At 41.1% G+C, this 15,987-nt stretch overlaps 1 protein-coding gene across 3 annotated transcripts in view; it reads left to right on the top strand.

The window, feature by feature from the left end:
- Positions 1 to 15,987, top strand: part of LOC143757337 (myelin-associated glycoprotein) — a 71,882-nt gene that overhangs the window by 46,604 nt on the left and 9,291 nt on the right. For 2 of the 3 annotated variants that reach the window (XM_077248403.1, XM_077248402.1), the window contains exons 2-5: positions 2,688 to 2,755; positions 2,884 to 2,927; positions 3,995 to 4,354; positions 15,644 to 15,949. In XM_077248403.1, the coding sequence (XP_077104518.1) occupies positions 2,742 to 2,755; positions 2,884 to 2,927; positions 3,995 to 4,354; positions 15,644 to 15,949 (724 nt within the window). In that variant the 5' untranslated portion in view covers positions 2,688 to 2,741. The remainder of the gene's footprint in view (positions 1 to 2,687; positions 2,756 to 2,883; positions 2,928 to 3,994; positions 4,355 to 15,643; positions 15,950 to 15,987) is intronic. The other variant, XM_077248404.1, reaches the window with a different exon arrangement.

Here is a 15,987-nt window from a genome sequence, read left to right as displayed (position 1 = left end):
AGCTAGCTGCATTGACCCTGCCCTTGATAAAACACAGTGGACCAACACCAGCAGTTGACATGGCACACCAGACCATCACTGACTGTAGGTACTTGACACTGGACTTCAGGCATTTTGGCATTTCCTTCTCCCCAGTCTTCCTCCAGACTCTGGCACCTTGATTTCCGAATGACATGCAAAACTGAGCAACAGTCCAGTGCTGCTTCTCTGTAGCCCAGGTCAGGCGCTTCTGCCGCTGTTACTGGTTCAAAAGTGTCTTGACCTGGGGAATGCGGCACCTGTAGCCCATTTCCTGCACACGCCTGTGCACGGTGGCTCTGGATGTTTCTACTCCAGACTCAGTCCACTGCTTCCGCAGGTCCCCCAAGGTCTGGAATCGGTCCTTCTCCACAATCTTCCTCAGGGTCTGGTCACCTCTTCTCGTTGTGCAGCGTTTTTTGCCACACTTTTTCCTTCCCACAGACTTCCCACTGAGGTGCCTTGATACAGCACTCTGGGAACAGCCTATTTGTTCAGAAATTTCTTTCTGTCTTACCCTCTTGCTTGAGGGTGTCAATGATGGCCTTCTGGACAGCAGTCAGGTCGCCAGTCTTACCCATGATTGCGGTTCTGAGTAATGAAACAGGCTGGGAGTTTTTAAAAGCCTCAAGAATCTTTTGTAGGTGTTTAGAGTTAATTAGTTGATTCAGATGATTAGGTTAATAGCTTGTTTAGAGACCCTTTTCATGATATGCTAATTTTTTGAGACAGGAATTTTGGGTTTTCATGAGCTGTATGCCAAAATCATCAGTATTAAAACAATAAAAGACCTGAAATATTTCAGTTGGTGTGCAATGAATCTAAAATATATGAAAGTTTAATTTTTATCATTACATTATGGAAAATAATGAACTTTATCACAATATGCAAATTTTTTGAGAAGGACCTGTATATATATGTGTATATCGTCTTTTTATATAGTTTTTTTAAAGGTGAAAAACTCCTGCCTAGCAACTTCTAGGGACAGACAAAAACACTTGAGAGACAGACTGATATGATTCCACACACAGAGCGCTTGCTGAAGACTCAGAAGCTGACGCGCTTGTGTTTTGGGGTGCTTATATAGTTTCCTGGTCGATGACGTCACCCGCCTATGACGTTCCATCTCGCCATTGGACTGATTTCATACGTGCTTCATGACGCACTCACGCAGGGGCGTTCCCAAAGCGTTGTCATGCAGCTCGAGTTCCCTGATAGGGAACCCCATTCGTTGACGTAACGTTGTAACGTCTCCATTCCCTATTAAGGGAACGAGGGTTACATACGTAACTGAGATGTGATAGATTTTCACACCAAAAAAGTAACAAAGTTTATTCAGGTAGTAAACGCTGGTCACTTTTGTCTGGGCTGCTGGTCAGTCTCATGGAAACCTCTCAAAAATGAAAACTGTTTCATTCATTAATTATATGTTTAATTCATGTATAAATTAATTTACTCAGCCTCGCCTCATGTTATTACAAACCAGTATGAATTTATTTCTTCCGTGGAACATTAAAGGAGATGTTTTGCAGAATTTCCACACTACTCTTTTCCAACATTTTTGTTTGATATAAAAGTATCTAATAGATGGTTTGGAATGAACAAGAATAAAAAAAAAATTCTGTAGTCATCTAAAAGTGTTAAAAGCATGGGCTTTTTTTCTGCCATATTTTTAACTTCACCATATTTTTTTGGTTGCATCAACGCACAATGCTAACCATACAAAAATGTTTTTTTTTTAAAAGTGTGATAAAAAAGAGCTAATGCTGCAAGGACCACAGCAGTTGCATTAATGCACAATGCAAACCATACTAAATTTTTTTTTTCAAAAGTGTGATAAAAAAGAGCTAATGCTGCAAGGACCACAGCAGGGTTTTTTGTTGTTGTTGTTGTTGTTGTTGTTGTTGTTGTTGTTGTTGTTGTTGTTGTTGTTGTTGTTGTTGTTGTTTTTTGGACATAATTCAAAAGCCTTTAAGCCCGGTTTCACAGACAGGAATTAAGCCAGGATTAGGCCGTAGTTCAATTAGGGCATTTAAGTGGCTTTTATAAACGTGCCTTGTATAAAAACGCTACTGGCGTGGATCTTGAGACAAAACAATAGCAGTGACATATTTTAAGATATGTCAGTGCAAGTTGCTTTCAGTTAAAACAGCTCAAACTTGTATTTTAGTCTGAGACTATAGGCTACATTTTAACAGTTTATAACATCAAGAGCAAGATCAGGGTAAAGCTTAGGTTAGACAAAAATATTATAACATTAGAAATTGGCATTTCACCAACACTGCAACAATATGAATTTATGAATTATTAATCTTCAGTAGAAACAATAACATATTTGGCTACAATGTAACAAATACCTCTGTATTAGGTTATTTTTCATTCGAAAACTCATGTTTTAATTGCTTTAACTGGCAACTCTTGATTTTTATGCACACCATAAAATTAATATAGGTCCTGGCTGAAACTTTAAACAGGAAATGAAATAAATGAGAAAAACATTTAACTTTTTGCATTTAAGACATTATCAAATATCTCAATCAGAGCTTGCAACACATTTTGCTGATTCAAATGAGATCTTCCATCTGTGTTAAAATTAATTTTAATGTTGGTAGTAGTTCATTGGAGGCTTATATTAATGCTCTGGGTGGTTTCCGGTTATCACTCTTCAGAGTCTTCACCACAACTGAAGTAAAGGTCACACTTATCTGGGTCGCTGTAGTCTTATGATCTATTTAAGGTAAACTATCAAATGTTTTTTAAATTAGAAATTATTTAATTGTAAACTGTTACAACTGTCAAGACAAATAACTATTAAAAAAAGATGCTACATTTAATCTTCATTGTTTCTACACATTTGATTCTCAGAATGCTTGCTGCAGATTTTCTTGTATTCAGCACCATTCTATCAGGTTGGTCTTTTTATGTTTTCATTAAGAATATAATTGAACTAACAATGACCTGAACCTAAAAAAAAATTGGACACTACTGTCCTACTTGAAAATGTCTGAAATTCATTGCATTAGATCAGCAAACAAATAATGCAAGAACTTTTCTCAGAAGTAACTTCGCTTTCAGAGTCACTTTTTAAATGGTAACACTTTACAATAAGGTTTCATTACTTAACATTACGTGAGCTTAGAATTATATGGTTCTATCTCCCCTTTTGGTGGAAATTGAGTTTTTGACATAATCTTATCCATTAGGTGTTTTTTAATGCCTGTGTGGTGTTATTTTTGTAAAAAAAATATATATATTTTGTTAGTAGTTATTAATAAAATAAAAAGGTTCCATCTCACAAAACAGCAGGGATTTAAAAACTTTGATGCTCAATATCTCAGAACTACCCTAAACGGAGATAGAACTGTTTAATTCTAAGCTCACGATTAGTTAACATGGACTAAGAATGAACTATACTTCTACAACATTTATTAATCTTGATTAAGACTAATGTTACTTTCAACATTTACTAATACATTATTAAAATCAAAAGTTGTATTTGTTAACATTAGTTGATGCGCTGTGAACTAACATGAACAAACAATGAAAAACTTTATTTTTATTAACTAACATTAACAACGATTAATAAATAAGGTAACAAATGTATTGCTCATTGTTAGTTCATGGTAGTTAATGCATGTTTATCATAGACTCCTAAAATTAAAGGTTCCAAAAAGGTTCATGGAACTAAAGATGCCAAACCTTTATTTTATAAGAGTGTATATGAAGTGTATATGTTCTATTGTGACAACCAGAAAGTTCATTTTGAAACAAACTAACAAGCTTCATTGAGTGAAATGCGTTGACTGAAAAGTGTGCTTGTGCTATTTTCTTTCAAATAAATGTATAGCCTATAATGCAGACATGTAGCCTATAAAAAGTTAATTGTGGCATAATTGTCGAAATATTTTTGAAGGACAATGTATATATATGCCTATAGATTTTTATTACATTTCATTATAGCACATTTGTATTCCAGCTGCTTGGTGTAATGACATGAATATATCGATCCCCAAAACCCTAAACGCCACCAGCGGCTCCTGCCTTTTGATTCCCTGCCGATTTGAAATTTCAACGGAGAATGAAAAATATCTTGACCTTTCACCAGTAGTAACCTGGAGACGAGGATCTCTGTGGTCACTCTATGATACAGAGCGTTTTACCAACGCCCACAGTCAGACGGAACCTCTGATAATGGTGGTGGGGGACTTACGAAAGAAAAACTGCACTTCTGTCATGATGAATCTCACCAGCCTGCATTCAGATCGCTACTTCCTCAAGTTTTCATCTGAAGGCTTTAGTGTGACTGCAACTAAAGCTATGTCAATACGTGTGTCAGGTAAGGCAGTGCAAATGTTTCAATAAGAATCAGACATTTGTGGTCAGACAAGAGGTTTGTGGCTTCACATTTTTGAAAAATATTTTACGTTTAGGTTGAGTTTTACGGGGCACATAGTAGCTATATAAGAAACTTACATTTTAGGTCAAACATTGCCACTTATTTTGTGTATTTTCGCTCCTAAAACACATAGTTGTGTTTTGTTTGTGTTGGAGCGCCAAAATTGTAGCCCGGCTCCACCCTCCTACGTACTTCCGCTCAATTTTCCTTCAGTCCTACTTCTGTGTTTTCTGTATATTTGTGGGTTTTCTCCGGTCAATTTTTTACCGGTCCAATCAGCGAACAGAGGGAGTGGCTGAGAACTATGTTGTTGTGGTCATGCGTGATGACCAAATGTTAGCGATTGGTTATGGCAGATCCAGACTAGCTCTGGGCAGATCCAATAGTTTTAAACTTCAACAGAGTACCCGCCTTCAAGGAAGTTAACACTTGTCAATGGAGAGTGGCCAGACTCTCTGTACAAATAAAATTTACGAGTGTCTAGTAGGACCAGCCTACCAAAATTGTACATACGGGGATGGAAATCAACCCGTGGCAAAACATTTTTTTTTACCTGCGCCAACAGCTCATCCTCTCCTCTGGTCGTTTTGACCCTGAAATATTATAATTTTTATAAATTGAGTGTTCATCGGACTTGTCCAACACCTTAGGACTTTTGTCACTTTTGGAATACACACAAAAATTGAAATAAAATAAAATTGGTTGTAAGAAAAATAGTAGGCTATCAAATCCTTCCCTCATGGGTCATTTTGACTCCATAGGAATGAATGAGAAAAAAAAATGTTATTTGTCTATTTTTTTTTTTTTACATTTTTGGCACAATCCAGAACAAACAAACACACACAAATGAAGGCATGAGACTATAGAACATCCCCAATGCACACCAATCTCACATGCATACACACACTGGCTGTTCCTGATCCTGATCGATTGCTCCTGTCTGCCTAGCTGCCTGCTGTGTTTTGTTTGCTTCGAGGCTGTAAGCTCCGTCTAAGCCTCGTATTAGCTTTGTATTTCTTTCTGTTTTGAACCATCATTTACTACCATTTCTAGTTGTTTATACTACTAAATACAGCTTAGACAACATCTCAGATTAACCTGACATCGCTAGCTTCCGTTATTGTTAGAACAACACGCTAGTAACTCGCTAGCCTGTTAACGCGCCACCCGTGCGCTCAGTTATTTATTTATTTTTCTCTCGCGCGCCCGCGCCTCTGAGTTCATAAAAAGCCCAGGTGAGTAAGAATCAGTCAACAAACACGGTGAGTAATGTCTTGTCCTGTTATTGTCACCTGCACTTCATGTTACATGTTTAGCATAGCCTTCCCCGTCGGCAATATAGGGTTTATATGTGATAAATGCAGGGAAACAGTCAGGCTGACGGAGAAGATTTCAGAATTAGAAACACGCATCCAAACTTTAATTGAGGATAGTAAGTGTGCTAGAGCTTTAGATTCTACTTTGGATGCGCCTAGCATAGTGAACTCTTTACATGATTCGGTTCCGGCTGAATGATTGCCTGTGCAGCCAGGCAGATGGGTGACAGTGAGGGATCACTCTAGTCGCGGATCAAAAAACCACTCTTCCGTTCCGATTACCACAACAAATCGATTTGCCCCACTCAGTGAAACACCCACTGAGAATTCTGTTGATTGTGCCCTATTGATTGTCTGTTGACGTTACACGGAACATGAAAATAGGGACAACAGCCAACATAGTCACATGTTTGCCGGGAGCCAGAGCGCCTGACATCAAAGCAAATTTAAAAGTGCTGGCTAATGCTAATCGTAAATTCTCTAAGATTGTTATTCACGTCGGCACTAATGATGTTCGACTCCGCCAGTCGGAGATGGCGACCAAAATTAATATTAAAGAGGTGTTTGAACTCGCAAGTACGATGTCAGGCACTGTAATTTGCTCTGGCCCCCTTCCTGTTCGAAGGAGTGATGAGATAGTTAGCAGATTGTCATCACTCAATGGCTGGCTGTCTAAGTGGTGTCCGCAAAATAATATAGAATTCATAGACAATTGGAAAAGTTTTTGGGGCAAACCTGACCTGTTGAAAAGAGATGGTATTCATCCCTCCTGGGATGGTGCTGCTCTTCTCTCTAGTAATTTGGCTCATAGTCTTAGAGACAAAACATGACAATCTGGGGCTCAGGTCAGGAAGCAGACAGACTGGCTAAAGCGACCGTCTGCTAGCGGCCTCGCGTCACCAAGGTCAGATAAATCCCATCACATAGAGGCTCTTTCACCTAGATATCATCATATAGAGACTGTGTCTGTTCCCCGGAAAAACGTTTTTTGGAAATCCAAAAAACGTCCAAACCGATCTAAGGATAAAAATGTAATTGATATTCAACAAATAAAAAATAGATATAATACAGATGAGCAAACGATAAAGCTTGGGTTGCTGAATATTCGATCCCTTACTTCAAAAGCACTCATAGTTAATGATATGATTTCAGATTATAACCTAGATGTGCTGTGTATGACAGAAACCTGGCTAAAACCAAACGATTACATTACTTTAAATGAGTCCACCCCTCATGATTACTGTTATAAACATGAACCTCGCCTGAAAGGCAAAGGGGGAGGTGTTGCTGTAATTTATAGTAATATTTTCAAAACCACTAAAAAATCTAGTTTAAAATATATTTATTTTGAAGTGTTGGTGCTTAATGTAAAAATATATAATGTAAACGATAAATCAAGTTTGAGAATTCTGCTGGCAACTGTCTACAGGCCACCAGGGCACCATAAAGATTTTATCAAAGAATTTGATGACTTTCTATCAGAATTAGTATTGACTGCAGATAAAGTCCTAATTGTTGGTGATTTTAATATACATGGGATTGGCATTTAAAGACATTCTTAACTCTATTGGAGTTAGACAACACGTGTCAGGACCTACTCATAGTCGTAATCATACTCTAGATCTACTCTACATCAATGTTGATGCTGTTGAAATTCTGCAGCAGAGCGATGACATCTCAGATCATTATCTAGTATCATGTAAATTACATTTAGCCAAGGCTGCAAAGCCAACTCCGTGTTACAAGTATGTTAGACCTATCACTTCTGCCACTAAAGATTGCTTTATCAATAATCTTCCTAATCAGTTTCATCGTCTCAGCATCCCAGATAGCTTAGAAGAACTTGATATTGCAACAGAAACTTTTAACTCTCTCCTTTCCAGCACTTTAGATACAGTTGCTCCGTTGCGCTTAAAGAAGATTAAAGAAAATAGTCCAACACCGTGGAACAACGAGCACACCCGGGCCCTTAAGAGAGCAGCCAGAAAAATGGAGCGCAACTGGAAGAAAACAAAACTAGAGGTATTTCGGATTTCATGGAAGGAGAGCTCGATTGCTTACAGAGAGGCTTTAAAAGCTGCTCGATCTGCTTATTTTTCAACCCTATTAAAAGAAAATAAACATAATCCAAGGTATTTATTTGAAAAAGTGGCTACACTAACGAAAAAGAAAGCTTCAAGCCCAGAGGTTTCCAAGAAACACAGCAGTAATGACTTTATGAACTTCTTCACTTATAAGATTGATAATATTAGGGACAAAATTATAACTATGCAACCGTCTACTACAGCATCACATCAGGGAGTGCATTATAGTCTCCCCGTAAAATTTGGTAAAATTTGATTCATTTGTTGCCATAGGAGAGGAAGAATTTTGCAAACTCGTTAATTCATCTAAATCGACAACATGTATGTTAGACCCTATACCGACTAAACTACTGAAAGAGATGCTTCCAGAAGTCATAGATCCTCTTCTTAACATCATTAATTCATCTTTGTCTCTAGGATACGTACCAAAAACCTTTAAGCTGGCTATGATTAAACCGCTTGTTAAAAAAACGCAACTTGATCCTACAGAATTAGTCAATTACAGGCCGATCTCGAATCTACCTTTTCTGTCAAAGATACTAGAAAAGGCAGTATCCTCACAACTGTGTTCCTTTCTTAAAAGAAATGGTATCTGCAAGGATTTCCAGTCAGGATTTAGACCGCACCATAGCACTGAGACAGCTCTCATTAGAGTCACAAATGATTTGCTCTTATCATCCGATCGTGGTTGTATCTCTCTATTAGTGTTACTTGATCTTGGTGCTGCATTTGACACCATTGACCACAAAATTCTCTTAAATAGACTAGAAAACTATGTTGGCATTAGTGGAATTGCATTAGCATGGTTTAAATCATATTTATCTGACCGCTATCAGTTTGTAGCAGTAAATGAAGAGATGTCTTATCGATCACAAGTTCAGTATGGCGTACCACAAGGCTCAGTACTAGGACCGCTGCTGTTCACTCTGTACATGCTACCTTTAGGAGATATCATTAGGAAACATGGAATTAGCTTTCACTGTTATGCTGATGATACTCAGCTCTATATTTCTTCCAAACCTAACGAAACTCACCAATTCACAAAATTATCGGAATGCATAGTTGATATCAAAAATTGGATGACTAGTAATTTCCTACTACTAAATTCTGAATAAACAGAGATTCTAATTATTGGACAAAAAACTTCCACACGTAATAACCTAGAATACCGTCTAACACTTGATGGCTGCTCTGTTAAGTCTTCGTCGTCAGTTAGGAACCTGGGTGTGCTCTTTGATACCAATCTTTCATTTGAAAAATCACGTGTCTAGTGTCTGTAAAACCACATTTTTCCATCTAAAAAATATATCTAAATTACATCATATGCTCTCATTGACAAATGCGGAAAACAACTAGTTCATGCGTTCATGACATCAAGGCTAGATTATTGTAATGCTCTACTGGGTGGTTGCCCTGCACGCTTAATAAACAAACTACAGCTAGTTCAAAACGCAGCCACTAGAGTTCTTACCAGAACCAAGAAGTACGACCATATTAGCCCGGTTCTGTCAACACTGCATTGGCTCCCTATTAAACATCGTATAAATTTTAAAATATTGCTGATTACTTACAAAGCACTAAATCGTTTAGCTCCCCAGTACTTGAGCGAGCTCTTAACGGATTATAGTCCTTCACGTCCATTGCGATCTCAAAACTCCGGCCAGTTGATAATACCTAGAATATATAAATCGACTGCTGGCGGTAGATCCTTTTCCTATTTAGCACCAAAACTTTGGAACAATCTTCCTAACATTGTCCGGGAAGCAGACACAGTCTGTCAGTTCAAAGCTAGACTAAAAACACATCTCTTTGATCTAGCATTCACATAACACTCTATAGACTTCTATAATTCAATATTAGGCTGCTTAGATTAGGTCAGCCGGAACTGGGAACACTTCCCTCAAATCCTGATGTACTCGTTACATCATAAGAAGAATGGCATCTACGCTAATTTTAGTGTCTTTGTTTATCCCGAGGTTTTCCCGCAGCCTGCTGGATCCAGGCCGTTTCCAGATCTGACGAAGGACTTTTGCCTGGACCTGATGACAATGCAGTGCTGAAGTGCCAACTAGCCTCTCCCTATGGAGGATCCCTATACCACTCTACAGATAAAGCGTTGTGGAATTTTTCGGTTCGCGTACCTACCTGAAGTGATAAGATAAAATAAAAATTCTGCATCAAAATTTATAGAGAAGTAGTTTGTTTAGGCATGGTTTGTAAGGAATTACAAACCCGCGCACAAATATTCAAACGCACATAACTATAGAATCAATTCTTAATGCGCATGTGAACGCCATCAGCGTCTATCACAGGTTCACGTTTAAAGTCTGTTTAGAGAGAACGGTGTCGTCTTAGCGGCCCCTAATTTAATAACAAATGATCATTTAGACGGAAGTGAATCAATCAAAACTAACTTTAGCTGGAAAAAACATTTTTCAAGAGCCACTATACAACCAAACCAATCTCTGTTACCTTAAATTATATGTTTATCTCTGTAAAGCTGCTTTGAAACAATCTACATTGTTAAAAGCGCTATATAAATGAGGATGACTTGACTTGACTTGACACACACACACCTAGGAATTACCATTTAAATGAATGGAGGACCATATAACAGGGGCAATATATGTTTGTGTTTTTGTTTTTTCGAATAAGTCTCTATGCAGACTGCTCACAGATATGAAGTTGTTAGATTTGAACATGGGGGGAAACAGTAAAACCTTGAAGAATATTTATTTGAATGTGCTGATTTTCATTCAGAATATAAAAAACCGGTTACAGCTCCAAAAATGCTGTTATAATTTACCCATTAAAGGTACAAAATGCAAGGATTTTTCGCCACCAGGGGTCGCTAACCTCTTACAATAACAAAGGCTTATACTGATGACGTATATTCCACATTAAGCTGAATTATGGATCTTGTCGTCAAGCTGATGGATCTTTTATGGATGAGTGAATACATTAATGTTTTTAACATGACTGTGGTGTGAAGCAGGGCGCGATTGCTGGACACATAACCAGCGCCAAACGCAACGCGAGTCCCGCAGATATAAAAGAATAAGGACATTTCATTCTACCAAACTACACGCAAGTGCTGAATTAATACTCACACAGGTCAGTTTATTAGACGAATCAACCTTGAGGTAATGCAGCGCTGTTTCACTTGCTCTAACAGTTACATTATCACATTAAACGGCATTTGAGTGTGTTGAATGTTGTTAGTTAGGTTGTGTGTTGGCTGTATGAGACTAAGTACGTTAAGCTAGATCAACATTAGAATAACATACAGATCATATTCTAACATTTAATCATGTTGAACTAAATAACATTGATAGTATTATGTACATTTGCTAATCTGTCTAAAAGTACATGCAACACTCGCGTCTCTGTCAAGTCGAAGTTAGTCGCAGACGTGGAGCTCTCGGCATCTCGAAAGATGTTGATCTTCGTTTTAGTCCTCTTTTTGTCTCAAAGTCTGCTTGCCATGATCCAAAATGTTCCCACTCCACGTGTCCCACTGCGGGATCCCAGAACTCAAGCTGCCAAGTTGTTACCGAAGATGACCCCCCACAATGACATAGAAGCGGACCTACAGATGTTTGAAGTCACAGCCACCACTGAACGTTGGCAGCGCGAGGATTGGGCACAGGTATTGGCCCCTCTCCTTACTGGTGAAGCGCAGCGTACATACATTTCTCTCCCCGCCGCCACCGCCCAGCACTACGACGAAGTAAAGCGGGAAATTCTGGCCCGCCTGGGTTTGTCTCCAGTATGCGCTGCTCAATACTTCGTAGATTGGGAGTATAAGCCCCGTCAACCGGCTCGTCCCCAGGCCGCTGAACTCACGCGGTTCGCGCAGCAATGGCTGCTGGAGGGGGATCCAACGGCCAGTCAAGTGGCGGAACGCGTTGTCATCGACCGTCTGCTTCGTGCTCTTCCCCGTTCACACCAACAGGCGGTCGGGATGAGAAACCCAACCACCACCCTGGAACTTGTCGAAGCCATCGAACTGCAAGATGCTGCCCTACAGTGAGAGGCTGGGGAGCGAGCGCCGCCCTTTCCTCGAAGGCTGACCCTCGAGCAACGCACGCTAAAGAGCACTCAGGGACAAGTAGACAGGCCAGCGGTTCCCTCACCGCGGGACGAGCCCATGCCAACGGCGGCCTCTAACTTGGCTCGCTGGCTGCATTGTTCATAACAATCTACCAGTTGGAGCCCTGGAAGCCGACGTCAGGATCAACGGGAAGCCGGTTCGGGCCATCCTGGATTCCGGCAGTGCGGTAAGCCTGGTCCACTCGAACATTCTGTCCCCCCGATCGGAGTCTTCTGCCTTCCTCTCTATAACCTGTGTCCACAGGGATACCCGACAAGTACCACCTCGCAGAGCGACCATCTCAGCTGGCCCCGGGACCTGGCCGGTGGAGATAGAAGTGATGAAGGATCTGCCGGTTCCCGTTCTGCTTGGGAGAGACTGGCCCGGGTTTGACCGCCTGTTGGCCACCTTGACGCTGCCTGCCAGCCGTAGAAGGAGCCACCAAAGGCCGAGGCTGACTCTGGGACCTCGTCAGCGCCTCGTCCTCCTGGCCTCGGACAGCGGAAGAGACGGTGAGTCCCCCTCGCAAATTCCTAACCCATTTTATGATGTGTTCAAACAGGTGACGCGAGGGGGCTCATTCGCCAAGGAACAACGTGGGGGATGACAGGCTGAAACACTGTTGGACCCAAGTCCATGTCATCGAGGGCAAAGAAGCTCAGCCTGACCCCCATCCTTTCCCACACTTCATTGTCCAGAATGGCCTGCTCTATTGTGTCGCTCAGCGAAGGGGAGAGGAGAAAGCGTTGTTAGTCGTGCCACGCACAAGGACGGAGACTGTGCTAGAACTCGCACATTCACACCCCATGGCTTGACATCTGGGGGCCGCTAACACCATTCAGCGGATCCGCGACCGCTTCCACTGGCCAGCCTCCGCTTTTGCAATGACTTCCGTCGCCTCAACGAGGTTTCTGAATTCAATGGTTACCCCATGCCAAGGGTCGATGAGCTACTGGACCGTTTGGGAAGGGCCCGGTACATCTCAACACTGGATCTTACCAAGGGCTACTGGCAGGTACCACTCTCCGAAAACACAAAGCTTAAAACGGCTTTATCCACCCCTAGCGGCCACTGGCAGTACCGGACCCTACCCTTTGGCCTTCACGGGGCACCGGCCACGTTCCAGAGAATGATGGACATCTCACTATGACCCCACCAGGCCTACGCCGCCGCCTACATCGATGACGTCGTGGTCCACTCCGAGACCTGGGAAGACCACCTGGACTGTCTGCGGAGGGTGCTGTCAGAGCTCCGGAAAGCTGGGCTCACCGCTAACCCACGAAAATTCCACCTCACGCTTTTCGACGCAAAGTACCTGGATTTCCAGGTCGGTAGGGGTCTCATCCGACCGCAAGAGAAAAAGGTAGAGGTGATCCACTCAGCCCCAAGACCCGAAACAAAAACCCAGGTACAAGCGTTCTTGGGGTTGGCGGGGTATTATCACTGCTTCATCCCTAACTTCTCCTCCTTAGCCGCCCCTCTGACAGACCTGACTAGAAAGGGAAGGCCGGAGAAGGTTCACTGGACGCCAGAAAAGGAGGAAGCGTTTCGAAACATTAAGACGGCATTCACCTCGGAACCGGTTCTCTGAGCATCTGACTTTAGCTGCCCCTTCCTGTTACAGACAGATGCATCCGATACGGGATTAGGAGCCGTCCTGTCACAGATCAAGGAAGGTGAGGAACTCCCTGTTTTGTATATCAGCAGAAAACTGACCCCAGCCGTGAAAAACTATGCCGCGGTGGAGAAGGAGGCCCTGGCTGTCAAGTGGGCCGCCTTGGAGCTGCGGTATTACCTCCTCGGCCGAAAGTTCACACTGGTTACGGATAACGCTCCCCTTCAGTGGATGGTCCGAGCCAAGGACACCGGTAACCTGATGGTTCCTCACGCTCTAGGACTTCCACTTCATTGTGCGCCATCGGGCGGGAGCCGCAAACACCGATGCTGACGGCCTCTCTCGGATTTGGGCAGCGTTTGCAGGTCTGTCAGGGGTAACTCCCCATCCCCTATTTCTCCCCTACTGTCTCAAATCATCCACAGGACCAAGACGACACTTGGGGGGGGGGGGGGGGGGTTTGTGTGACGAGCACCCAGAGGATTCATCAGTGTCACCCTGGAAACAGACCAGGAACACCTGCATGCCCTCGTTACAGGCTGATCGGCCCCAGCCGTGCTCCATCAAGCAAACAGCTACATAAGCCACATGGACTTTGTCAAATGGAGAGAGATCTCTGCACGAGACAGAACGTTAATGCCTGTTCTCTATCTTTCTCCAGAAAACAGCAGTTGACCGCTCAGCCTCCAAGAAGCACAGCTCAGCCTCCAAGAAGCACAGCTCATACTCGCTGCACTACAAGGAAGAGGCAATGCACTTCACCGGGTTTTTCTTTGTTTTTTTTCTTCATGTTGTAAATAAATCCACTCTTGGACACTTTGCATGAGCTCCCCTTGTCGTGTGATTCTTCACCCCGTGACTATATACAGTATATATATATATATATATATATATTTTTTTTTTTTTTTTTTCTTCACAAGTGGTTGGCAGAGACACCCAAAATGAGATACTGATAATTTGACCTGATTTACCAGGATTTTGCATTAATGATGAGTTATTTCGTGAAAGAATGTGAAGAATGTGCTTATTTGTATTAAAATTATTGATAAAGTCGAATAATTTAGAGGTAAATAAAATAAAATATCTAAAAAAAAGTGCATTAAATGCATTAAACCTTATCAAAATAAAATTATATAAGCTTTCTGGACAAAAATAATAATTATACTTTTTTATGTGTTCTCATGACATTAACTTTATCTTATTCCTTATTAATGCAGAAAATGCTCTCACCCTGCTTAAGTTTTAAGCTTTTCTTTTTAAACTCAAGTAGGGAACAATAATCTGCATATGAAAATATACACAATTACACAAATAACAATTAAATCTCAAGTCGTATAGGTTGCAGCTCACGTGAATGAACTAGTTGATTCAGGTAATCAGTAGTCAAAAATACTTAATGTATTTAAATACAAATTTCATTAAATAGTATTTTGTATTTCAAATAGGCATTGGTATTTTAAATACATTTATCTAAAATACTGCTCATCCCTACCTTTGGTTTGTTACTGAATGAATCAGCGTCTTTTAAGACTTTCCATTGGTGCCTTATCCTGGTGTATGTTACTTCACGACATGGAAAACACAAACACTTCCTTTGTTAGCTGTTCTTTGCTGCGAACTAGATCAGACACGTCTGCATTCTGGTTTTCCAAAAGTCTTTATCAATTGTACTGTTATCTTATCAATTATTGAGAAATATGTCCTATAGCGACTGTAAAAAACTGTAATATTACCTAATTACACGCTAACAAGGTGTTACGTCCCGTACTATAAGGACGGTTAAACGTGGATTTTTATTGATGTTAACAGGAAACCAGCCCCCGGCCGACAGATCACCAAAGACACAAAAATCTAAGTTCCACACAAACATGATTTATTTTTGTAGTGGAAAAGAAAATGATAAGTTAAAGAGTAATGGCTTCAGGGTGCCCCAAGGCCAAAATAATAAACAAAATAAACTTATAAACAAATATATATAAATTACCTAAGCAGGGAGTAAACCAAAATACAAAATAACTTGAAAACATCTTGAAATAAAGTGTAATTATTTGGAAATGCTTCGAGTGTTTATACAAATGAATACCATTACCATCACTCTTTCTCCCCTCCATATCCTTATAGATTCAGTGGCTGAGCCGTATGTGATTGTGCCGGGACTCAGGGAGGGTGAGGTGGGGAATCTGACTTGCACTGTTCCAGCGCCTTGCCCCAGTAACTCTCCAAATGTAACATGGGATCCTGCATTAGGTGGGAACATAACACAATGGACACAGCTAAATGCTGATAGGACACAGAATGTTTCTGCCATTTTGAACTTCGTCCCATCGTTCCACCATCATGAGTTGAAAGTGAACTGTGTTTCCACCCGGCTAGACAGACAGGACAAACCCCTGCTCAGCCACAAGACCATCATCCTCCATGTGGAGTGTGAGGTTTTAACCTAACACAGTTTGCAGCTTTTCTCT

Source organism: Siphateles boraxobius, unplaced genomic scaffold, assembly GCF_051911475.1.
Source record: "Siphateles boraxobius isolate OS27281-9 unplaced genomic scaffold, OSU_SipBor_1 30, whole genome shotgun sequence".
Classification (NCBI taxonomy): domain Eukaryota; kingdom Metazoa; phylum Chordata; class Actinopteri; order Cypriniformes; family Leuciscidae; genus Siphateles; species Siphateles boraxobius.
This window is presented reverse-complemented; position numbering and strand designations above follow the sequence as displayed.